Source organism: Cyprinodon variegatus, unplaced genomic scaffold, assembly GCF_000732505.1.
Source record: "Cyprinodon variegatus isolate N-32 unplaced genomic scaffold, C_variegatus-1.0 Scaffold526, whole genome shotgun sequence".
NCBI lineage: Eukaryota > Metazoa > Chordata > Actinopteri > Cyprinodontiformes > Cyprinodontidae > Cyprinodon > Cyprinodon variegatus.
In genome coordinates, this window is record NW_015150979.1 from 163,281 (window position 1) to 189,393 (window position 26,113).

Consider the following 26,113-nt stretch of genomic DNA (forward strand, 5'->3'; position numbering starts at 1 on the left):
ATCAAACATTATACTGGGCAAGTAAAAATTGTTTCTGGGCAAATGAAATGTGTATGTGTAATACCCCCCCAGTTACCTGTCATCACACCCTCACCCCCTGAAAAAAATCAGCAATTTTTGTTTTGTTTGATAAGTTGATGCTGCTCTGCCATGCAGCAGGAATGTATGGGTGCTATTTACATAATAAATGAAGGAATTTCTCTAAACAGAGTTCTATAGAGTGATTTCTGCATTCTTACCACAATTAAACAGCTGAAAATGATCCCTCACAGGACTCCATTTTAAATTGTTTCTTGTTTATGTTATGGCGTTGCCTCCAGCATCTTTATTTCTTTTAAAATGATCATAATCTGTCTCCACTTAAGTTTTTCTGGATGGCAAAACCCCCCCAAAAATTTCAGTCAACCAGATTAGATTTTAATTTATTATAAAATATAAATCAACAAAAAAACATACATCATAATTTGTTGCATCCATACTTGAAATAAATAGCTCTGCAGGTTGTTTACATTTGTCTTTCTGGCAACAAAAAGAAAAAAACCCTTTTAATGCTCCAGCTGACAGATGGAGCCTTAGGTCAGGTTTGCCACCTTATTCTGACCCCTGTATCATAATACTGTTTTACTGAAATCTGAAACCTTTAATTTACAGTCATCACTCAATACAGCGTGGTTAGATGGTAATGCTGAATTACTGGTTTGTTTGGTAGTTTAGATGCCAGGGTTCCTCAGTCTGAATAACTTGGTGTTTGTGTTTTTTTGTTTTTTTTATCGCAGTCATTTTATTGTTATGTTATCTTGATATGACAGTTTGATTTAAGTGTTAAGTGGGTATTGCTGCTCTTTTTTTGCATTTATCAAATGCAACTCTTTGGATATCTATTCTGATCAAGTAAATTATAGTATTTTTGTGTGGTGGTTTATTTGCAAAGCAGAGTAAAAGGAGGGGAAATGAAAGAGAACAGAAGTTTTACTCCTCTGAGATCTGGCTTCCTCAGAGTTAAACCGCTGTCATCAATATATCTACACTCATGTGGTCAGTCATGCATAGATGAATATCTTTTTGCACTGTGAGTGATAAGGGCTTTACATCCTTTATGTTTGTCACAATCAGGTAATCTTAAGTGTTATTGGTGTCAAGGTATACTGCTGTCAAAAAAAACAAACTTTCAGAAATTTTCCTTTTATACTTTATTTTTGCAGTTTTTTTGCTGGTAGCTCCCAGCTGTTTGCACTTTTTGCTTTTAACTAATGTGTTCTTAATGTACTGGTATAAAACAGCTTATCACTAAAATACTTGAACAACCTGTTTGTTATTGTTTGTGGATAAAGCAACCCACATTAGAATAAAAGGAGCATAGCCATACAAACAGTACGGTAGTTTAAGAGCCAAAATAAACAGATAAACCAGGCTTCAGTGTTAGTAGCTTAGTTAGTGGAGGAAAAAAGCATTTAAAAACCTCTTTTCCCTTTTTGTTTTGTCTTATAAACCCATTTCTATAAAAGATTCCCCGCCTTAATAAATTTCCTTGCACTCACAAGCTGTTGTTGGATCGGCCAGGATATAATCGAACTAATGGAGGAAGTCTGCATTCAACAGAAACTAATTCAGTAAAAGTTTTAAAAGGACTTTCATTTTATTTCTTGGCTCTCAGGATGCTGCCTGTAGAGTTTGTGTGCCACAGCTAGCCAGAAAGGTTATGTAAACTTATTACTGGATCTAATCAAAAATTTCTATCTCGGTACAATACAATTGCGCTCAAGTGTTTATGCCCTGAACAGGAAAGTGCCATTTTTACAGTAGAAAACAATTAGTTTCTCTCTTCAGGCAGTGTGTTTATATACATGTGGGTGTGTTTGTTCATGTTTTTGAGGTTAAGCTTTACAGAATGGAGGAAATGTGATCTCTTCACTTTCAACATCTTGTCTGCTTTGATCTCACTGTACAGTTAAATGCAGTAAATGTCACCAACCATGGCTTTTTACCACCAGTAGCCCTTTGTGCAGCCTTACAATCGACGTCCTGCTGTGAAATGCAGCATGAACCCCAACACAAGTGTTTTTGAGCTTAATCATTTCAATAATAATTTAAATTTTTTTAATGTTGCAATGAAATGTGCCCCTGCATTTCACCCGGCCTCTTAGGGAGCGTTGTCCTGCCAGTGTGCAGCTCCTGGGCAGCATTCTGGGGCTGATGGTGTTGCTCAATAGTTCAGTTCCAACATGGAATCATTTTTAAGGGAAGATTAGACTTCTGCAGCCGCACAAATCAAATGTCGCTTGGGCCTGGTCACGAACCAGTTTTGCTGGTATGCTTCTGCACTGTTGGTCTGGTCTCATTTCTAGGGACGCACAGCAGTTTCCCGACAAAGTGCAAGGGGGAGCCTATTCGAGAACTCGCAAGAAATTTGGCGAATGGTCATGAGAACTTTGGTGGCACCGGCGGTGAGTGTTCTTCCAAAACAACAATGGCGCATCTGCAAGATATCATGGTCACTGAGATGAATCTAGAGTTGTTCATTGTAGTTGTTCCTTGGTTTTTAAAAATGGCGCGCCCCGGCACTGAATCAACGACCACACAGACAGCCGGAAAGGCATACCAAGGACCAATCACAGCTACTTTTTGTCAGCGCACTTTCGCTTGCGGTCTGACGTGTAGTCAGGATTTTTTTGAGGTGTGCCACGACGGTTGCAGTCAGAAGCATAAATTGGCCTTTAGTTTAAACTGTTAATCGGTCTGATCCGTTGTCAAGATCAACTTGTAGCTCAAACTGCTGTTTAATCTCTTTGTTCTTAGTAATTTGTGTTTTTCTTTTTACCCACTGAATTCTTACATGGAAATACCCGTTGTTTTTCCTGCATCATTCATTGCATGATTGATGACGTTTTAATGTATTTTGCCTCCACAACTTCACCAGTAAACCGCTGAAACCTCGCCGTCACCCTTTGAGCAACCAAAGACGAACACAATCCAGTTTCTATTGGAAAATTTGCCAAAGGAACTGAAACTCCCTCAGCCCTGTTCTCAGATAGCCAGCAGATTTCAACAGCCATCCAGAGATTACTTCATCCCCCCGGTCTGAGTTAAAACCCCCACATTACTCGTCCTTTCCCAGATGAATTGTTGGCTGGGGTTTTGGAGTGGGAACCAGAGGACATGGGGTGGGAGGTCTATGAGCAAATGTTTTGAATCATCACCAAGTTATGGACATCACCCCTCCAACCCCTCCTGTGAGAAAACAAATTATACTTTTAAAGCTGGCTTTTAACAGAGAAAGGACTATTCTCTAAAACCATAAACTGTTCAGTGCCTTTCGAAAAGAAATCATCTTCACACAGCTTTTATGGGATAAACCAACACAAACTAGTGTATCATTGTCAAATACAAGATAAAGAATGCATGGGTTTCAAACTTGTAAAGAACTCTAAATAAATCTGGTGCCAAGGACTCACACTTCCCTTTATAAGATAAAAATCAACAGCATCAAAGCCAGTCAGAGTTATCTAGAACAATCCTACTACAGCCTGTGAAAGACCTGACGTCCCAAAACATACAGTCAGAGCTGCTATATTATGATTTAGATCGGAGAAAGTTCAGGTTTAGAATAGCGCATTTAAAGTTCTATCCAAATGGGAATATAGAATCAGTATCAGTCGAAAATAAATTGTGTTCTGAGGGAGCATCAATCTGATCACTTTAAAATGTTTTAGCAAAACTGATAGAAACTACCCCGAAGCTCTTGCCGATGCAAAATCCTTTTTTCTCAGGAGTTCTGAATTCTAATGTACATGGCACATTTCAGATTTTTAGATATAAAAAATGGTTTAAGCCCATGTATTATTTCTTTCAATACACAGTTATGCATATTTTGTGTGTCTGTTGTAAAAGCAAAAGCAAAACAAATCCTAATAAAATAGTTTTTGATTGTAGCTCAGCAAAATGTGAACTAAAGCCCACGCCATACCAGTTTAATTTCTAGAGCCCATTGAGGACCCAGGGGACCAAAGTGCACCACACAGAATAAACACACAGCGGTCATGTGATAGTATAACAAAGCAAGGACTCAAAATAAATAAAACAGCATGTTAAAATTACAGACCTGGTAAGAATAAAGTAAAGTGGAAAAATAAAAAAATAATAATAGGTACAAGTCTAAAGGGCTTTGAACATTTATTTTTATATTTCTACCACTGTGATACCCAAAACAGACTTATTATATAACTTACTCCAGAGTTTTAAAATTGAAAGAAATGTTTCAGTGTCTCCAGAAGCAGAGTTTAATCTAGTTATAGATCAAGTGAAAAATCCTCAGTCACGTAAAATCAGTCATGGTAAATATTTTAGCCACATCCATGACCTTGAACTAATGACCAGCTGTCATTAAATGGCCTTGGTGTCAGAAACTTTCATTTGCATTTCCTGCTAAGTGCTCTTTAGCCATGTTCTCAGCACAGCCCGCCCATTGTTTCTGCTTAGAGTCTATAAATAAGATCCTGTGGGTGACGTTAGTTCCTCCTCTCAGCCCTGTGTTTATGTGTGTATTTGTATGTAAATGTACATACTGTGGCTGTTTGAGTGTGTGTGCTTTTTTTAAATGAAGTCTTATTTCCTTTCCCCACACGTTTCTCAGCTTTTGGCAATATTGTGTTAGAAGGTGTTATTAGCGTTTAATGGACGTCTCTCCTTTTGGAACGGTTCATTAATATAAACCGCTCTGAGTAAGCTGAACTGCTGTTAATCCATAAAATGAAACGTAAGATGTATTGTTAATGATGTCTGCTCTGAGAAATCTCAGATTACAGTGGAAGATAAGAGTCTGAAAATGAACACAGGCTTTTTTTTCTTTAAACTAGTGAAAGCGATATTTAATTTATTACTCATTCATAATCCAGGTATTTGGTTTGCTAAAGTTGTTTAGTTTGCTTGTTTGTTTAGAGTCCTGTGGTGTAAGACACTTGCCAAGTTGGTGCGTGCTTATAAGGACCGGAACTGACACAGTGAGACAAGAGGAAATTGTGGGTGGCAGTCATGTCACTTCCTTAATCTGCCGGCTTTAATTACACAGCACTCTGGGGTTAGGAGGATAAATGCTTATATGTGTAAACAGTGGGAAACCTATAGGCATGAATTATTGCTATGATAGTCATTGGAAATCCCTAAAGCTCCTTTTATCTTTTGAGTACAAAATAACAGCTAATAATCCCACTAAGCAGAAATAGTCAGTAGTTGGATTACAGTACATCATGGAGATCAGTTGAATCATTTTTGGGGGTTTTGAGGAATATTTTTTTCTTTTTCAACAATTCTGTTTTAAAAAGTCAAAAAGTAATCATATAGCAGAAGGCGCCTTAGAAAGATTTTCAACATCATTTCAATTAAAAATACTTTATTATTCTCAAAGGGAAAAGGGAAACTAAAGCAAGGCCTGTTGATGATTTCTGGAGAGAGCATACCAATTAAAAGATAAAAAGTTTTTTCACCTTAATCACAAAATGTTTATACTTTTTGTTTTACAATTTTGTAAAATATAGAGGACTATATTTGATAAAAAGATGTTCAATAATTGATGAATTACAATTAATCTAATGAATTGTTTTAACCCTAATCTATTAAAGACATCGATCTCCATTAATGTGGTTAGCTGTTCTTTTCACCTTCAAGACACCTTTTGACTAATTACCTTTTGTAACCAGTTAGTCTTATATGAAAGCTTCTAATAAACAGCTTTATAAGAAGCTCTTATAGTTAAAGGAACGTTTCTAAACATAGTCTAGTTCAGTTATTGAGATGATTCAGCAGTTACTTACTTGGGTACATCCACCTTATTGAGTCGGTTCTAGCTTTCCTTTTTTAATATCCAAATGATCCTTCTGGGTTTTTTTTTTTCCTTATAGCAAACTGAGAAGATGACTAAAAGTAGCTTCAACATCCTTATCAAATAAATTCAAACTTCCCACTCAGTGCCTTCTTATTCATTTAATATGAGTATGAGAGTGCTGAAACATGAGTGAGATTATTTCTAATGTGCTCTGCCTCCATTGATCTGATCTGTGTGTGTGTGTGTGTGTGTGTGTGTGTGTGTGTGTGTGTGTGTGTGTGTGTGTGTGTGTGTGTGTGTGTGTGTGTAAACCGAGCTTTAACTTTCCAGTCCAGACTCTCCTGTCTGCTTTCTATCAGGATGTTGTGTTGTGTCAGTGGGTTCTTGGCTGTGAACTGTTCTTCTATCATGTTTTTGGGTTGGAAAAAAACATCAAATCTTGGTTAAAGTTTAACAAACGTTTTAAAAGTATGTTATATATTTGTATTAAACAGTTTGGCTGCTTTGGAGATGTTCTGATTTCTGTATTATTCATATTAACTGTATGTCTAAACCACCTAACAGATTTTGAAGTCATCTCTGCCAAAGGACGCAAAAATACTTTCTCTTTTTATATATATATATTTTTTTGTAAGAAAATGGAGATTATGACAATAATACCTTTAGAAAATAATCAAATAATTAGAAAGCGTCCCTTTCCTTTATTTTGACCTCACATATTAAGAAGAGCATCAATACACTGAAAAACGTTGAAATGGCTAATGTTTTTATGACTTTACAAAGCTCTGTATTTATAAATTAATCATAAAATAATACAGTTAAAATTTTCAATTAATCTACACTAAACAACAGTGTTCATTAAAGATTTCAAATAGATAGAATCAATGCTACTTTAACAAGCAGCTTACATTGATTACATTCTGGAAGTTTATACTTAATTTTCCTTGATTTGGTTTGATCATTAAGCAGCAGGTTAAATCCTGGGAAAATGGTATTCCCTGGTCAATAGTGCGATTGGAGCCAGCACTGATGCTCATACAGAAAGTTCGGAGCAGACTTTAACTTCTAAGGAGACTTAGATGGCTGGGATTGTACAGGGCATTCTTAAAAACATTTTTTTTAACTCTCGGGGTCTCAGTAATCAGCCATTTTCTATGCTCAATATGTTGGAAACGCAGCTTATGTACAGCTGTGAGGAAACTGTTAGATAGGCTCATCAGGAGGTTTAGCCTCGTCCCAGTTTGCCCTCTATATCCAGAACAGGTGTTTGGAAACTAAACAAACTAGCAAAAATAAAATCATGATGTCTCCCACCACAGTGCATGAGCTGTTTCAAAGCTCCTTTAATGACAGATTGCTGCACCCTAAAGGAACAATGAAGCATTGTCATAGATCCTTCCTCCCAGCAGCTGTTTGACTTTATAGCCGTCACTGCTTCCATTAATCTCACTAAATAGTTAACATCCCTGCTGTTATTTACATATTTTCAATAGCCTGTTTCTTTTGCAGGTATATGCAACCAGAGTTCATATAAATTATTTCTAATTCATCTTTTTTCGTTGCACTTTTCTTAGAACCTCAGTATGTTATTTTTATTCAATGTACTATATTGTCTTAAGTTGTCTAATTAGCCATAACTGTTTGGTCGAATGTCTTAATTTTTATATATTTTATCTAAGAATGAACGATATATCTGATGACATTGATTTCAGATTGTTTTTTAAGCGTGTCACCGTATTAGGAGAGTGGTTTGTCGAGGAGATTAATCAAGTTTGGTCTCTTTGAAGTTTTACATAGTCTATCCAAATCTGCCACCACAGACAGAATTGCGTGTCATCATTTTTTTAAATGTTTTTAGGTATCAAAAGGTGAGGGAAATTTATATCTATAAAATATATTATATTGTTTATTGGCATTATTTTCACATATTAATATTGGCTGGAATTTGTATGTTTTTCATCCCTAATTTTACATTTATGCACCTCATCTACACAAAAGAAAACTGCTCCTGTGCTTGGAATAAATGCAAATGTTTACTTATATTAACGGTTGATATTAATAACTGGGCTTCTGAAAACTCTTTTATGGTGAATCTTTTCAATCTTGTTTTATTTGTCTACATGCCAGGGTAGTGGGTAGTGTTTATCCTCTCTAGTCTTGTATAGTGAGCTGGGAGGAGATCAGCCGTCTTTCGTAGCTGGCCTGGGGTCAAAGGTCTATGGTTGCACTTGGAACAGGGAGTCAGAGGGTCACTGTCAGGCTGTCCCATATGACCTCAGAAAGCATCACTGCTCTCAGTCTGCTAAAACGAGCAGCGTAGTGAAAGGGAATCTTTAAAGCCAGAAATCCACAAACCAATGGGCTGAATTTGAGGCAGTTTGCACTTGATCAGCTCTAATTTTTGATCAGACAATAAAAAAAACGATACATTTATTATGTAATAATGCTAGAATTCTGTCATTTCCGAACATGGATCCAACATCATTATGTTTTTTCTATCTTACAGTCCTTATGTAGAAATAACATATTAAATGTCCTTAACTGACAGATGTCACCCAACCCTTCCTGGTTAAGGTAATGACATGAAGCAGGTCAGACGTAGTCCTGATCTGACACACTGACACAGAAAACCCTTGTATGCCGCCATCCTCTTGACCTGCATCAGCATTCGTTCCTCTAGGTTTGTTGCACCTTTAACCTGTACCAGCTGCCCACACACTCATGCACAGTGCTTCGCTGCGGCTCGGGGAATTATTTGGCCATCAAAGCCGGGTCCTCTGGCCAGTTGGCCGTCTCTGTCAGCTCCGTGTTTTCCGATCAGCACATTCCTCTTTCTCTAGACAGGCAGAGGGAGACGTTTTTTTGGCAGTGCGCACACTGGGTGGGGTAATGTTCATATCCTGTCCCCTGACCTCAGATTACACACATGCACACTTACTGTACTGTTTTGCTCATGCTAACACTCAAAGCTCTGCATTCTTTCTCTTAATGTGCACAGCTTTTTCTTCTGCTTGGGATCAGCTGTTACAGTCAGTCTTTGAGCCCCAGAGTCCTTCAGTTTCCTTTATGCTCTCTGTCAGTGGCAGAGCCAGTGTGGCCGTGCCAGTCTGGGCCTGTTGTTGTTCCCCACACCAACAAAGGCCTCTCTGTCAGCGTTAATGACCGTCCTCCCCCTGTCTTTCCATCTATTCCTCTTTCCCCCCCTGATGATACTGCTTGACCTGCAGAACTGGGCTTGGTGTGACCCCTCCCCCCTCCATCTCTAACCTCAATGATGCTCCAGTCTGTTATGATCAATTTACTACTGATGTGCAGCTCCAAGAAGCAGAAAACATAAGATATTTTTTGCTGTGTTTTCCTCCCAAGAGTGAGCACCAGGGGTAAACACTGCACTGAATGCTGGCCTCCTTTTTTGAACTTTTTTTTTTTCAAGGGAAAGACAAAGAACTCAGCGCTTCACTCCCTCATTCTCAAACTGTCTGCTTTTTTTCTTCCACTACTGTCCCTCCCTCTTCCTCTATTTCTCGTGATTTCAGTGTTGTGAAACCTCAGGAGAGAATCCAAAGTTCCAGATCTAAGTAACTCAGAGCTACCTCACACTGAGGATCTACATGCTGTGCTCAAAGGGAGTTTCCTTGATGATTATGTTGTTCTTCCAGATGAATCCCAAACTATAGTGGATAGTAAGCAGAAAACTTTGAGGATAAAAAACACCACCTAGTGTTAAAGCATCCCACCTCCCTGTGCTCTGCTTGCTGAATGAACTCTGAAACATCAGTGGAAAGCAAGTAAAGAGTCTAGAGTGCCAAACATCCGCGGCCCTCAACATGTGTTAATCACCCACTCTCACACAAAAGGGATGAGGGTCTCCAATCGTTGTGGAGTAGGTGTCGGAGGACTGAGGCAAAGCAGCCTGACGGGTCACTCCACTCAACAAACCATACCATCGCTGAATACAAAAGGGGCAGAATAGCAATGTTAGGGATTTGGAGCATTAGGGGTGTTTGTGTGTAGAGGAGGGCTGTGTTGGCTAACCGGGTGGAGCAGGTTTGCCTTCATGTTTGTTGCTCAAGCACACTGTGTGTTTTGGGGTACCAGAGAGGTGGACTTTGTCATGCTTCTGTTGCTTCCTGCCAGAGTGAGTTAGTGGTGAGAAGCATGCAGAGTCCAAGGCCAAAGGAGGGAGGGGACAGTGCTGGAAGAGATGAACGACCAAATCAGTTTCCGATACTCCCTCACATGCTTTATTTTTGCTTGGGATGCACAGATTTAAAATTTGTGGAACTTTTCTGCAAATGGCAATGTTTATTTAGAAAGAGTGTGTGTTTAGAGGAGGGTGATTGTAAACTATGTTTGGATAAAATGCATGGTGTGTGTATGTGGGACAGTAGCTTCTGCTAAACAGGTTTTAACTAAGATGGACTAACTGATTAGAGTTTAGCTTCACCCCTGGAGCATCTAGTGGTGATGTTCTAGGTAACTCTCTCTGATGATTGGCCTTCTTTCATTAGGATGGGGTCCTTCCCTCCAGAATTAAAACTGAAACCTGACTCCCAATGTTTTCTAATAACAGCTTGTTCTACAATAGATGAATATAAATATTTGCTGTTGTCTTTAGCCTTCCTGTTTGCTGAAGTCTTGCCCTCTCACCATTGGAGGTCTGTCTTTGAATCTTCTTTGATCAGCATCCTCACATAGTGTTAAACACAACCTGGCCTGGTAGTGCTTGATTATCTCACTTTTCACTGATTTTCAGTCCCTTGTGCATGTTTAATTTCTGGCTTGGTTTTACCCTAAATCTCTCAGGGCTGTCCCAGTTCTCTGCCTAGAACGGTTCCCTTGTACTTTCTACCATCACATTTAGGTCTCATAGCCTGGAGGAGGTGATTATTTTCTAATCATCTTTGTTCATAGCAGCTAATGAAAAGCCTCACAATGGTGCTATATCTTTTTGTAGCTGTAATTAGACTTAGATTGCAACTTTATAGAGTTTAGAAGATTTGCTTCAAAGAGGATTAATACAATGAGTCAGCTGCTGTATATGTGTGTTAGCTAAAGCAAAATCCTAATGTGTGTGTGTGTGTGGAGGTGTGTGTGTGTGTGTGTGTGTGTCAGAGGAGTGGCACAGTTGTCCGGTGTTTGTGTGGTAATTCTGACTAACATGACGGTGTGATGTTGCTATCCTCTCTCCTAGGTGACATCACTCAGAAGGGCTATGAAAAGAAGAGAGCCAAGCTGCTGGCCTCCTACATCCCTCAGCTGCCAAGTAAGACCAGTTCTTCATTTTGTTCTGCCTTTCCATTTCCTCATGTCCGGACTTAGCTGTCCTTCCTCCAACGGTGTTGTTATAACCTTTCAGCTCTTATTTAGCCAAAAACTTGCTTCAACTTTAACAAAGCTGAAGCAAGTTTAAAATCATGAAGTGCTCAATTACCAACTTTTAGAGTTAAAACATCATTATAGTTGACTCAGCGCTTTACACAAGTATTCTGTACAGTAGTCTTTGTTTTTCATGTGGAGGTAATTTATAGAAATAATTAGGTTTGTGTTTAAATGTTTTTGTCCTAAAGTACAAAGGTATTACTGAGCTTGTTGGGCCCCCTAGTGTTCACAATTGCAACTGCATTTCTAGTATGATTGTCTGAATCAGAAAAGGCTTTATTTCCAAAGAATCTTTTTACTTAGGAATTTTCTTTGGTTGTATGGAGTCACACATCAATAATAACCATAAATAAATTTCGAACTATATAATATGGATTAACAAATGCAAATTGTTTAGCAGTGTAATGAGAATAGAGAAAAGTAGCTTTTTCAACTTTTGGCAGAGTAAAAATACCATGACAGAAGTTATTAAACAGTTACAATAGAAAGTTAAATTAAGATACTTCTACACAAAGTATTCCAGGGGGACAGAAACCTTTAGTTTAAACAGCATTTTTTTTTGTCCTAATTCTAACAAAACTTGTTTACATACATAAAACAATCACATTTGAAAGATAGGTTTTAATAAGCATTTATAGTAAAATAAACTATTTTATTATATTTTTATAAAAGCATTTACAAAGCGTGCTAAATAAGGTTTAAAAAAGTCTTTGTAAATAAAATCCAGAATGTGGAAATTCATAGATGTAATTTGGTAAAGCAGAGATGATATTAGCTATTTGTTACCTTTATATTCAAAGTTAAAAAAAAAAACTCTTAAAAAGAAAAACAAAAGTTATGTATGTACCTGCGGTCCTGTAAATCCCTGATGACAGCCAGAGGGCAGTGCTGACAACACTCAATGTTCCCTTTGCATGCACAGTTCTACCCTGTTTTACTAACAGGGTCACAGGTGTGACCCTGTTAGTAAAATTGCCAGTTATCCAGGGTTCATAGAACCATAGTTACATACATAGCTTCCGTTCTCCTTCATCCCTACTGACTGCCAGAGTGCGGTACTGGAAGTACTGAATGACTAATTCCAACCACGTCACAACGAATCCTGACCACATATCTCATCGGGACGGCCCAGCTGAACCTCGTAAAATAATGGCCCACGGGATGAGGGGCAGCCTCGTTGATCTTGTAGAACCTGGTGAATGTGCTTGGAGATGCCCATGATGCTACAGACTGTATGGCATCCAACTGAGCCCTCTTATAGCTGCAATAGGAACGCCCCATAGGAATGCCACTCATAGGAACCAGAGATGCTCTCGGTAGAGGGGGCCTTTACACCGTCTGGCAGCAGTTGGTGTCCTGCACTGTAAGTATGGTAGATGGCATCCACAATGTAGTGGGGGAGACTTTGTTTAGAAAGAGACCATAGCACACAAAAAGCTGGTGTGAGCATAAGGTAACACCAGAACCATTTGGATCCCATCAGGGACATGAGGGACTAACAGAAACGTAGGTCATCAACCCTCTTAGGTGAAATGATGGCTAACAAAAAGGGAGTCTTATATTAGAGTCTCTGGCCGTGCTACTGGCATCTGTGGTGACCATCTCCCTGCAACACACCACCATTCCCATTGGAATACCCTTGGACAACTATGTCCTGTCCTACCATAGGGCCAGGGCATAAAGGCATGTCCATGTCACTATGAACCTGCAGTGACTGCGAAGTATGGCGTGCAGAAAGCTGTTGAGCCACCTTTGAAAAGGGCACAGAAGTAGCAAACCCAAGAGTGACAGAAGTCAGTTTGTGTTGCATCTGCAGGAAGACGATTTAGGGAAACCGCTTGCCCACCCTGAATCTACTGACCAGTTTGAGTATGCCGTCTACACTGTGAACAGATTGACACTCCATCATGGTTGTGAGTCCAATTGTATCCCAAGAAAAGTGAATGTCTGAGATGTAAACAAGGCAGCTCTTCTCAAAGTTCACCTTGAGGCCCAACCATGACACATGGACAAGAAGCAGGCCCGTATTCTGAGGGGCACTTGCCCGAGAGGGTGCAAGAAGAAGCCAGTTGTCCAGGTACAGAAGAACCTTGATGCCGGACGTCTGCAGCGGAGGAGCCACTTTCACGCACCGAATAAACGCCCAAAAGTGAGAGGCTGAATAGGAGCACCGTAATTGCCAATCTCGACCCTGACGGGCAAACCTGTGAATGCCATGTTCTGGCACATTAGGCACATGAAATTAGGGTCTTTAACATCTATTGATGTAAACCACTCTCTTTTTGCAATGGCCTGAAGAACCTCTAAAGTCGTGAGCATGTGGAATGGAAAGACCTTTAGGGACTGATCAAGTCCTTTCAGATCCAAAATGGGGCACAACAAAAATCATTGAAAAAAAGCCTCTTGTTTCCGCAGAGGGTCTACAGCCTTTATTGCACTTTTGGCCTGGAGGATGGAAAGCTCCTGGTCCAGCACCTTGGATTTCACTGGGTTGGTTTCAATAGTCAGTTTGACCCGCCATGAAAAGAGGAGGTGCAGTTGGAAATCTAGCCTGTAGCCATGGGTTCAAAGTGGCAACCACCCATGGATCCACAGTATGAGCAGTTCAAAACCTGCGATGCCGATTGGGGAAAAATGTCAGACGGCTGGCCTGGTGGAATAATTTTCTATCCCCACAGGCCTTGGAAGTCCTGAGGGAGGGGCAACCAGGATCTGAGGCCTGAGGCTTTCTAGCTGAGCGGTGGACAGGCTCATGAAAGTCCCTGCCAGGTCTCTGCTATATATCACCAGAAAAAAGAAAACTACCAGGCCTTTTGCCAGTCCAAGGCTACGGCCATAACGGTGTTTCATCAAAATGCAGAAATTTGTAGATGTTATTTGGTAATGCAGAGAAAATGTTAGCAATCTGTTACCTTTATATTCAAAGCCAAAACAAAAATACTAATGAGGCACCTCTGCTGCACTGTCGGTTATGCTGGGAGAGGGGGGCAAGCAAGTGCTGTCATCACCAGGTAGAAAAGCCATCAGGTAGAAAAAACAAAAAAATAAGGCCTCTTGACATCGCAAGCTGCAGGAAAGAAACAAGGTGAGTAATACTGGGAGAGGGTCACATGAGGCGAAGTAAGGAACAGAGCACTGATGACACCAGTATATACAGCTTGTGAGTGGTCGGTCATCCATGGTCCTAAGGTGAAAGTTTGTTGAATTAATTACTTAAACTGCGAAACATTCCATGCTTTCATCACCGCCCTCTGGCAGTAGATATGAAATTATGTAAATCTAGATTTGAGTGCTTTAATGCTTATTTCTATAATTGATTTTTGCCTTATGTGTTATTTACACAATGTCTTCATTCTCAGCGCTAATAATCAGATTTGACTAAAAGATGACTTTATTCTGCAGAAGTCATCTCCTTGGGTTCATTTTATTCTGAAAGCCATAACTATACAGGGCTTGTTACAACTACTCCTTTAAAAGCATGAACTGCATCACTGACAATAACCAAACTGTAATGTTATTGCCTACATGTTGCTATGGCAGTATGCAAAGTAAGTGTGTTTCCTGCCTGTGTGCAAAAATGCTGCTGATCATTTAGCCCTTATATTTTTGCATATTTTGTTGTTGTCAGGTAGTAAAGATTCAACTCCAGGGTTTCATTGTCACCATCTAGTGTTTGGAAAATAATATTAAGTACAATTTTAATTAACATGTCTTTGTGTCCATAATTCAAAAGAACTCTTTCCTACCAAGAGAAATGAACCAAAATGCAATAGGATATGGATAAGTAATTATTCTATGGGGACAAAAATTAAAATAGGAAGGTAATAAATGGCAGCTTTTTACAAAAGGGGTGATATGAATTTATTGAAGGGGAGAATAAATCATGAGCTGTGCAGAAATAAAGTTTAAATATTTTTTGCTGCTGAAGCACACATGCTCTTCTAAACATGTTTCCCCCTGTTTTCTAGAAGCGGACCTTTCTCTGCCAGATGTACAGCCTTCCCCAAGCCACAGTGCCGACCCCAGCCCAAGTCCCGAGGCCCCGGGCCCCTCCACCTCTTCAGCCTCCAGACACCATCGTGCACACCGCAGTGGAGGGGCCAGGGATGAGCGCTACAGATCAGGTTCATAAGTTCACCATCCTAACAAATACTCAGCAAAAACATTTTCCAGCAAAACTGAAACCATACTGTAAATGCACCATCACGCTGTATGATATTGTTTCCTAATTCGTCTGAATCTGTTTGTTTTTTGCTGCTAAGACATTCACACAGAAGCTGTGCAGGCAGCTCTGGCCAAACACAGAGAAGAGAAGATGGCGCCCATGCCCACCAAGAGACGCTCATACTTTGTCCACTCTCCCATGGATAACTGCACGCCTCCAGGTAAAATCCATTTCCCCCACCAAAAACACAGTTTGTGGTTCTAAGACCCGAAAGGAAATCTTAAGCTTTATAGTACATTTAAAGCTTATTCAAATGAGGATGGTGGGCAGAGGTCACATTTTAACAACACACAGTAATCATTTAAATGGCGATTGATATTATATTCACTGTTCTTTGTGCATTTTGACAAAGAACTTTATGGAAACAGCAAAATCTGATTCAGTCTACTTAATTTAGCATAAAACAGTTTTAACACTCTTGTGGTGGATTTTGCCTTTTCCAAAAAAAAGAAAGAGTTAAAGTGCTAAAGATGAGATGGAAATGCACTTATGGAATAAGTTCTGCTGTAGTAAAGGTTTACCTCACGACTGATCAGCGTTTCCACTCCCGACGTCCTAAATGCAGGCATTAGAATTGCACTTCTCTCTCTAATGTACCTGGATGGGATCTAAAATACCTTATAATAGCTCACATGATAAAAGCAAGTTCAACTTTCACAATTGCACCACATTCACTAAAACCTTAATTACAGATCTGTGCTCTGCGCTGGTTTGCTACCTCTGCATCCTGTTTACTGCTGCCAAGCATAACGTCAACATATGACAATGTTACGCTTTGTTTCGCACGAGTAATTCACTTCAATGGATGGAAACGCATCCAATTCTCATTTTCTCCCATTCACATGAGAATTGGATGGAAACACAGCTAGTGTGTGTTTGTGTGAATGGTTGCCGGGGAGGTGATGAGTCTAAAACCAGTAAAGAAGCCTCATCCTTTGGGGAAAGAAGTAGAGCCACAAACTAACCGCATTAAAGAGTGAGTGCAGTGAGGAATGGACTCATAACTCACAGAGGTACATAGATTGAGCGGTTACACTGATGGTGGATGATTAAAAATAGTTTCCTCTTTAAAATTTGGTTCAAAAAATCCCTGGATAACCTCCACAGATACACCGTCAGAAGGAGTTTTTGGCACGGGTGATAACATTGTTAGCCATCTGCTCACTTTGCTAGATCTCAGCAAGGTAAACGAGCTGGTTTTCCTGTCAAAGATTATGCAACACTTAATCACTAACCTTATTTTTCTGTTTATGTCCCAATTCTTTTGGCCAGTGGTCTATATTATTGTTGGGATTTTTACCTTTTCTGTAGAGTCACCTAGTCCCTATAGGGCGGCACAGTTTAGTGGATTATAATGTGATCTAAATCTGTTTTCTTTTTAACAGATTAACACAATTGATTTTTTGGTAAATAAGGAGGGAAAAAATACTGTCATTGAAAACAACTTAGACTTAAACTTATTGTCATTTTGTCTATATCATTTGTGTATACAAAATGGAATTTCATTTTGTACAGCTTTCATGATATTTCCATTTCTTAAAGGTGCAATAGGAGATCTTGGAAAAATGGTTTCGGCAAGCTATTTTTTTTGAACATAAACAACCATGCTTCTCCCTTCGAACCTCTCAAAACCACGCCTTCAAAACACATGAACGCGCATGCTGTCTGCAGCGTGTCTGAGCAGCTGAAGCTGCGCATCGCACAGAGCTGGCAAGGAGTAAACAAATGTAAACATTGTGGGAGAAAAAAAACAGCGTGCAAAAAAACCCGCATTGATATGGTCATTTTGATGCAGAGTCTTTGACATGATTTAGTTTTTTCAACATTCAGCTGTCTGATGGCGGTGGGGAAGAAGATTTTTTGGAATCTCCTGGACCTGCATTGAATGCTGTGAAGCCTCCTCCCAGAGGGCAGCAGGGAGAACAGTCCATGGAGGGGTGTTAGGGGGAGATTATTAATTTTGCTATCCTGTGAGCGGGTGTTGGAGAGTAGGATTGATGGTAACGGTGGTCTGTGAGGATTCCTTCTTAGCTTCCACGTTAGCCCCCCTGGAGCCCCGCTCACGCCACCTAGCACACCGCTTCCTCCGCCCTGGTATGCTCAGCTCGCCCGCTGCTTTGTTTACATCCGTCCGTAGCACTCAACAGGTTTTTAAACAGTCAAGAGTGGCTGTACTTAAAGCATTTTGTGACTGTAGCTCCAGGCGATGGCGGTCGTAGATGCGGGATCGATGACTGGTTTGTAGCGTTCCGAACGTCATATTTGGTCGAATTGTTGAGAGCTCAAATTGGTTGCTGCCGCCAGGTGTCGCCATAATCTCATCTAAATAAACAGCGATTGGCTCAACAAAGTGGCATTGGTTGCTTAAACTGTCCAGTCATCTAATCCTAATCCATACTCCTCTAATAGCTCCTTTGTGTTTGTCTGCTGGGAGTCGGCAAACATATGAAAGGAAGTGCGATACAAAATTAAAATGTTTTGGGATATATGGATAGTCTCTGAGGAGGGAAAATAATGCTACACATGACAGCCTCTCTTCTTCAGTTCTTTCCTTCAGGAAGAACTGGGAGGCTCGGTAGAGCGATGGAGCCAAATACAGGAGAGTTAGAAAACCTGTAAAAGATTTTGGTTGAAGTTCACTTTCTATCAGGGCAACAAGCATAAAGACACAGCTGAAACTTTGAAGGAAATGTTCAGCTCTATGAAAACACATGCGTTAGAGTGGCCCAGTCAAAGCTGTTAACCGGACCCAGATGAGCAGCTCTGGCAGAACCTAAAATTGATGTTCACAGATGTTATTTATTCAGTGTGGCTGAGCTTTAAGAAAGGAGAATGAATTAGGCGGATTGTTTTAGTCTATAAATGTAAAAAGACTTACAGCTGTACCTGCTGCCATGTATCAGCCTGAACACACTGACTATAAATCCACATTTATTTATTTTTTAATAAATTAGAGAACACCGCCATTTAGGTGGTATGGATATTTATCAAAGATTTTGGAGATATTTAGAATTTTAAACATAATAAGCTGACTTTATGGAAAACCCAGTCTAATCATGTTTTTTTTTTTACTGTTCTCAGATACATCCTCTGCATCAGAGGATGAAGGCTCGCTGCGCAGAAAGGCAGCTCTCAGTGCCGTGCTTGCCCAGACCCTCCAGAGCCCCGATTACTGGATTAACCGCTCCGTCCAAAGCTCTTCCACGTCCTCGTCTGCTTCCTCCACCCTCTCCCATGGAGAGTCCAAGACCCAGCCTCAGCCGCAGCCTCAGCCGCAGCCTCAGCCTGGTGTCTCTCTGCTGGCCGACGTCCTGGCTCACACACGTATAGGTATGCTTTACCTTTGGACACACCTGCTACCTGTTGGTTGTTAACTACTGATTATTAATGCTGCTTCATCTGATCTCCACCACTAGAAAACAGTGTCCCCCCAGATGTGACGTCCTCCACTCCACAGGAGAGAGGATCCAGAGTGGATCTTCCTCCAGCAATCAGGGGGATGAGCCGCGGACAGAGCCGCTCCAGCATGCTGGATACAGCTGATGGTAAACTAACACAAGCTTGGATGTGTAAAAAATTTACATTTAGGGATTTTAAAAGCTAGCTGGCTGTGTGTTAATGTGGAACCTGGGGTTTACTGACATGTGGTTCTTCCTTTTCAGTTGGGAAGTTTTCTTTGTATTAGAGGAATTAATTGTTCCTGTTTTACTTTAACCAAGATGTTCTGAATGAAAGTATAAATGTTGATCTAAACTTCACGGGCAAAATGATTTCTCAGTTTGGGGAATGGTGCTAATGACGGATGTTTTGTGTTCTTTCTTTTGGGTCCATTAATCCTGTCCATGTCTTGCCTTTGATTTAAAAAAAGGAAAAAGAAAAGGTAATATACAACGAACCCGGGGAAGGGGAGGGACGCTGGCGAAGCCCAATCAGCTTGCTTTCCAGAACCTTTTTTTTGTTTGTCTAGTGTCCTAGGCGTAGAAGTAGATATCTTCTTGTATGTAGTTTCTCCTAAAAATAGTCTGACCTGTGTGTGTCCTCTTGTTCAAAATTTTCCCTTCGAATCCTTCCTGCTGCTGATTCTGATGCCGACTGTGCTAGAGCGTAGGGTTCTGCCTGTGTGAGAGTGTGTGAGATGTGGCAGCGATATGCGTTGGGGCAGAACTGCATCTGTGTTTCTATCCCTATTGTTTGTTTGGGGTCTTGACTGTGTCTTGGTGTTTATCCAGGCGTGCCGGTCAGCAGCCGGGTGTCCACCAAGATCCAGCAGCTGTTGAACACTCTCAAAAGGCCCAAACGGCCCCCTCTCTGCGAATTCTTCCTCGATGACTCGGAGGAAATAGTAGAAGGTGAGTCTCATCAGGGGAAATAATCACTTTAGTGATGCTTGAAGCATCAAAAGCTTCCAATTTGTTGTTAGAGTTCATTCATTCTAAAATAATAAAATGAGTTTAATTAGGTTTCAGTTCTTGATTCTGCCAAGAATTTTGCAAACACTAAAAGCTACCACATATGCATTTAGCTTGATAATGGTTTAAAAAGTTTCTTTTATCTCCAGTTCCACAGCCAGATCCTAACACCCCCAAACCTGAGGGACGTCAAATTATCCCTGTGAAGGGGGAGCCTCTGGGAGTGGTCAGCAACTGGCCTCCTGCTCTGCAGGCTTCCTTGGCCCGTTGGGGGGCCAGCCAAGCTAAGAGCCCTGCACTCACTGCCCTGGACATCACTGGGAAGCCTCTCTACACACTCACATACGGTGAGCATTGATGATAGAGACTAAATTCTGCTCCCAAAACAGTTTGCCTTTTCTGTCCACTTTAGGTAGGCCTTTTAAACTTCAACAAATAATGAAAACTACATCCTCCTTTAGGCAAACTATGGAGCCGTAGCTTAAAACTGGCATATACTCTGCTCAATAAACTGGGGACCAAGACTGAGCCTGTCCTTCAACCTGGAGACAGAGTAAGAGATCATCAGTTACTGATTTGTATCGTGCCAAAGTTTAAAAGGAGCATGAATGTGAAGCAATCTTTTTGGTTCCTAGGTGGCATTGGTTTATCCAAACAGTGACCCTGGAATGTTCTGGGTGGCTTTCTATGGCTGCCTGTTAGCTGAAGTCATTCCTGTCCCCATTGAGGTACCTCTGTCACGTCAGGTAAATATTATAATCTATAAGTTTTGGTTGAAAAGGAAAATTCAAACGATCTAATTGAAGCTGCTTTTATTGATTTTTTTTTTTTTTTTCTTAACAGCAACCCAGAACCTTAGTCATGATTATTTCTCCTAAGTTCCTCTTTTTAGCTGCATGTAGGTCAGCTTTGTTTTAAATTTTTACCAATTCTCCAAATAGGACGCAGGCAGCCAGCAGATCGGCTTCCTGTTGGGCAGCTGTGGTGTGAGTTTGGCGCTGACCAGTGAGGTGTGCCTAAAAGGGCTGCCCAAGACACCAAATGGGGAGATTGTCCAGTTCAAAGGTTAGTAAACACAAACTGGCCATGGTCTGGTTTTGTTGTAAAGTATTATAAAAGCAGATCAGAATGAGTCAATATTGCATTGGCCAGCAGTTGACTTTTTTGCTCTGATTGGAAGGCGGATTAAGAATTCAGCAATGCAAATCTCCATAATTTCTATCAGTAAATGGCTTTTATGTTCCTTTTGTCATTTTGTTTTTTCTTCCTAGGATGGCCAAGGATGAGATGGGTTGTTACAGACACAAAGTACCTGACCAAACCATCCAAAGACTGGCAACCTCACATTCCCACTGCCAACACTGACACAGCCTACATAGAGGTACGTTACCAACATGATCAACCAACAAAAAATGCTTTTCAAACTGGGTTAGAAAATTAATTTGAACACAATTTTGACTTGATTGCAAAGAGTTAAATCATTCTAAGGTTAAGTGTCTAAAAGGGACCTTGTAACAATATATCATACTTTAATTTTAAAGGATATCTGTCAACGAATGAAATATTCAGAGGAAGAAGATGAAGATATGATTCAATATTTTTTGTTATTTACAGTTTATATTTATGTTGAGTTAAGAGTATTTTTTGGTTAATTTTTGCCCCTGCACTTGTTTAAAACACAAGGTTTATTTGCTCACTTGTTTCTGTTAAAGTATAAAGCGAGTAAGGAGGGAACAGTGATGGGAGTTGCCGTCTCCAAGATTGCCATGTTGACGCACTGCCAAGCCCTCACCCAGGCCTGTAACTACAGTGAAGGTTAGAACCATATCTAACTTAGAAGTCATTTGTTTGTTGTAAAGAGTGTAAAAACTAAAACTTGATGTTTCCATATTAGGGGAGACCCTGGTCAACGTGTTAGACTGCAAAAAGGACATGGGTCTGTGGCATGGCGTCTTAACGGTGAGGATGGTTGACGGAGGAGATTGCATACCCTGATGCAATGCTTCTTCACCTTAAAAAAAATTTTGTTTTTCTTTCTATGTTTTGCAGAGTGTTATGAACAGAATTCACACCGTCACTGTGCCGTATGCTGTCATGAAAGCCTGCCCCATGTCCTGGGTGCAGAGGGTTCACATCCACAAAGGTTCAGATGGATTTTTTTTTATTGTATTTCAGCTTTCATGTTTGGATAGTTTCTGTTCATTTATTTAAAGTGATTTTTTAATCATGGCAGAATCGACATTGACTGTCTAGATGACCAGAAGGTGGTGAAAACACCAAGGGAAATCAGTTGTTCGATTAGGTTTTCCAACAACCTCCCTTATAAAACTGGTGTATAAACACCAGATGCTAATTGGCTTGATGAGCATCCACCAGCTTCTAATTAAATCACCTTGATTGTCATTGAACATCTCTTGAGCAGTCATCATTTGGATCATCTGGAGTGCCTGATAGAGTTAGGTTAGAGTTAATCCTGTGGATTCACTAAGTTCTGTGATCCAGTATCTATGGGTTTAGACTAATCAGTATGTCAGAACTTAAACGCTTTAAATCTGACTCCTTCCCATGTGGCTTAGGGTATTGCTGGGCAGTTTCTCCAGGTTCTGAGGGGTTGAGTGGTTGCTGAATCAAAGTGCTGCCATCAAAACTTAGAAGGTGTCATTATCGCATGAGATTGTTTAGATCAGTAAAGTCTTAAAGAAACACAGTGTTAACAACGGGTTTCCTGATTCAACCTTTTCATCTTGCTACAATACTGATTTTGAGGCTTTGAGAGCCATAATCTACAATAATAGGTATAAGAACAGCTGATCCATTTATTATTAACAATTTGTTACATACTGTACCCTTTAAATAGAAGCAGAGTGTTTCTAACAACTTGCTTGTATTTCAGATGTTAGCCACAAGCTGACATATTCCGATACCATTTGTCAGATTTTCAAGGTCTGATAAGGACGTCCCCTAATCTAAACCGAGAGAATCTAAAATGCTCTTTAAAATAATCTGTATAATTTCTATCATTTTACAGCTCCTTTAGTTCAAATCGTATTGATTTCTTAATATTTATCAATTTGGTAAAAATGTATTATTACTTATTATGAGGTTTATATAAGTTCAACAAATTTACTAAAATTTAATTTTCTTTTTCTGTTTTGTTATTTATTCTGGTTTGTTTATTGTCTTATGCTTTTTAATCGCTGGATATTTGTTGGGTAATCTTTTTTTTACGATTTAAGAATATATGCTTTTAAATTTGTACCTCCATTGTTTCCTCCTCGTCATCAATATTCATTTTTCTGTCCTTCAAGCTAACAACATTTCTATAAACAATACTAAACATTTCTATGTTTACCATTTTTTGAATTTAGGTTTTTTAAACAGCTTTTGGCTCATGAAGGAGAACTGCTCTCAATAAAAACTTTATCTTTACCCGACTGATTTTTGCTAAGATCAGTCGTGTGTCTCCCGTTTCCTGTTTGTGCTCATAGTGCTTCTTGTTCTCCTCTAACAGCACGTGTGGCTTTGGTGAAGTGCAGAGATCTTCACTGGGCCATGATGGCCCACAAGGATCAGAAGGACATCAACTTGTCTTCTATACGAATGCTGATAGTTGCTGATGGAGCAAACCCATGTGAGTGACTTATGTTCCATAAAAAAATCCTGTTTCTATTATCTAAAATTCAACACATCAGTAGTTTCAAGCTTTGTTTTGTTAATATCTTCATCGATTGTTTACTACCAGGGTCTGTGTCGTCGTGCGACGCCTTCCTGAATGTGTTTCAGTCTCATGGTCTGAGGCCTGAGTCCATCTGTCCATGTGCCACCTCACCAGAGGCCCTGACTGTGGCCATACGCAGGTACCACATGAACATCAACACTGATAGTTGATTCAGAACCCTTAAAAGTTTTATATGCAAACAGGTTGTGTTAAGTTTTAACTCGTGACTCGGGGGATAGAAATTGGGCCATACATTGATGCTTAACAGGGAATGACTGGGCGAACAAAGTCATTTCAAATATACATTCATAAACATGATTTCTACCCATGCTGCCCAGTGAGGTGCGCCCCTAAGATCCAATTATGGGCCAGTATGGAACATCTAAAGTGGCTGATGTAACCTTGGGGCCTAAAATGCTTGGGGCTGTGTAGACCTTAATCCTTCATTCTAACTCAGACTTAGACTTCCTTTATTGTCATTGCACAAAAAACAGAAGGTGAATCTTGACAACGAAATGTCGATTACTGGCTACCAGTGTAACAGAGCTAAGACCTTATTCCTGCATAATAAATATGTTTTCTATGAGTAAGAGCTAGCTATATACAGGGTAAGATTATATATATATACATATATATTGCACTGAGTTATTGAAGAGGTAACATCAATAAATAAATATTGCACTGAGTTATTGAATATTTCACCCAAGTGTTATTGAAAATGAAACATTAAATTGAAGACAAAACTAAACTAAGGTGCGTTAATTGTCCATGTCTATGGGGGGAGGAGTGTTATGTGGCGTTAAGCAATCTGATGGCCAGGGGGAAGAAACTGTTCAGTAGTCTGGCCGTTCTGCAGAAGATGCTGCGGAACCTTCTGCCGGACGCCTGGCGGGAAAAGAGCACACTTCACCTTTAGTGTGATTTCATTTGGGGAGAAGGCCGATTATTAATCAAGTGTTGCGCTGCATGTCACATCTACCAGATTATTATACAGACTGTGAGAATGAGACAGAGCAGGATAGGAAAAAAAATAAGATAAATCTGTGGTTTTGAGAATGCCTTCCATGGGTTATAGTTTCACTTTGCACGAAAGGAAGAAAACAATCACAAACCTGTTATGGGAAAATAATGTGATCTATGATTTCTTTTTTTTTTTTTTTTGTTCTGTGTAGACCTGGTGCACGGGGAGCTCCGCTCCCAGCCAGAGCCATCCTATCCATGGCTGGGCTTAGCCACGGCGTCATCAGAGTCAACACAGAGGACAAGAACTCTGCTTTAACTGTCCAGGATGTTGGCCACATTATGCCTGGAGGTGAGTCCCTGCAGATGGAGTTGATGTGCAGTGTCCATGCATACATTTACCTTTATTATATTTACATGTTTATTCTTAGCCCTTTCAATCCTAATATTGGGAGCTTATTTTGTTTTCCAGCTCTGATGTGCATTGTTAAACCAGACGGGCCGCCACAACTGTGCAAAACTGATGAGATTGGAGAGATAGTGATCAACTCTCGTGCTGGAGGAACAATGTACTACGGCCTTCCTGGTGTCACAAAGAACACATTTGAGGTCCTTGAGTGAATTTTTACATTTTCTTATAAATTGTTGCTTTATGTTATTTGTAAGATGTTGTTGCTTTATTATTTCACTCTAAATTATCCAGCTTGTTTTCACAAAATCTCCTCTAACTGCTGAAGATGAACAGTTAGCTATGTTAGAAAACAGTGCACAAAATGAAGGAAATTTTCAAAAATGACATTATTAAATTATTGCAATAATTTTATATAATAATATAATAATAAATAAATAATAAATAAGTTTTCTATTAGCACAAGTTATTGTACCAGTTATTTCCCCGTCTTTCTTTTCTTTTAATCTCTGTTTTTTTATGTTTGAGTGGAATGATCTGACACTAATATCCTGTCTTCTTATAATTTTCTCTTTAGGTTATTCCAGTCAACCAAGCTGGAGCACCTATTGGAGAAATCCCCTTTGCTAGGACTGGTTTACTTGGATTTGTGGGTCCGGTAAGGGAACAGAAGTATTTAAATATTACTAACCACAATGCTGAAGAACTAGGGCCTGGTCTTTGACCCGTTCATTTCGATTAATTAATGAGAAAAATATTAAAAATAAGTGTTAAAACAATGTACACATTATACACATACTAAAATTCCAAGCAGGAACCTTTTTGCTCTTGGTTTTTGTACGCCTGTAAATCCGACACACAAGCTGCATCACAGATATTGGTCCACTTGGAATATTCAAGCTTAAAATCCATCATGGCTTGAACTGAATACGATCTCTCCAGTGAGATGAACTTAGCAAATACCTCAAATAGATAGATGAACATCTCTAGGCTACGGTGGAAGTGCGTCCACCATGATAAACACTATATAACCGAACAGTGCTAAAACTAAGACAGGAACTTGGATCAGGAACATGGATTATTTGTGTGAGTAGCTGGATTAATGAGAAACAGTTTCCTCACTGGTAAATTTTTTATTTGTACTAAATGCTACACATTGAAGAGCACAACAGGCAGTATTATATGTCTTGTT

At 39.8% G+C, this 26,113-nt stretch overlaps 1 protein-coding gene across 1 annotated transcript in view; it reads left to right on the forward strand.

Moving 5' to 3' along the window:
* Positions 1-26,113, forward strand: part of LOC107095152 (disco-interacting protein 2 homolog B-A) — a 56,777-nt gene that overhangs the window by 16,465 nt on the left and 14,199 nt on the right. The window contains exons 2-21 of the mRNA XM_015391130.1: positions 11,013-11,084; positions 15,169-15,324; positions 15,463-15,585; positions 18,507-18,755; positions 18,842-18,970; positions 19,294-19,305; positions 19,655-19,774; positions 19,984-20,181; positions 20,296-20,387; positions 20,470-20,580; positions 20,776-20,899; positions 21,106-21,215; positions 21,547-21,649; positions 21,729-21,793; positions 21,884-21,977; positions 23,346-23,465; positions 23,577-23,691; positions 24,725-24,864; positions 24,985-25,121; positions 25,499-25,579. Coding sequence (XP_015246616.1) covers positions 11,013-11,084; positions 15,169-15,324; positions 15,463-15,585; positions 18,507-18,755; positions 18,842-18,970; positions 19,294-19,305; positions 19,655-19,774; positions 19,984-20,181; positions 20,296-20,387; positions 20,470-20,580; positions 20,776-20,899; positions 21,106-21,215; positions 21,547-21,649; positions 21,729-21,793; positions 21,884-21,977; positions 23,346-23,465; positions 23,577-23,691; positions 24,725-24,864; positions 24,985-25,121; positions 25,499-25,579 — 2,351 coding nt within the window. The remainder of the gene's footprint in view (positions 1-11,012; positions 11,085-15,168; positions 15,325-15,462; positions 15,586-18,506; positions 18,756-18,841; positions 18,971-19,293; positions 19,306-19,654; positions 19,775-19,983; positions 20,182-20,295; positions 20,388-20,469; positions 20,581-20,775; positions 20,900-21,105; positions 21,216-21,546; positions 21,650-21,728; positions 21,794-21,883; positions 21,978-23,345; positions 23,466-23,576; positions 23,692-24,724; positions 24,865-24,984; positions 25,122-25,498; positions 25,580-26,113) is intronic.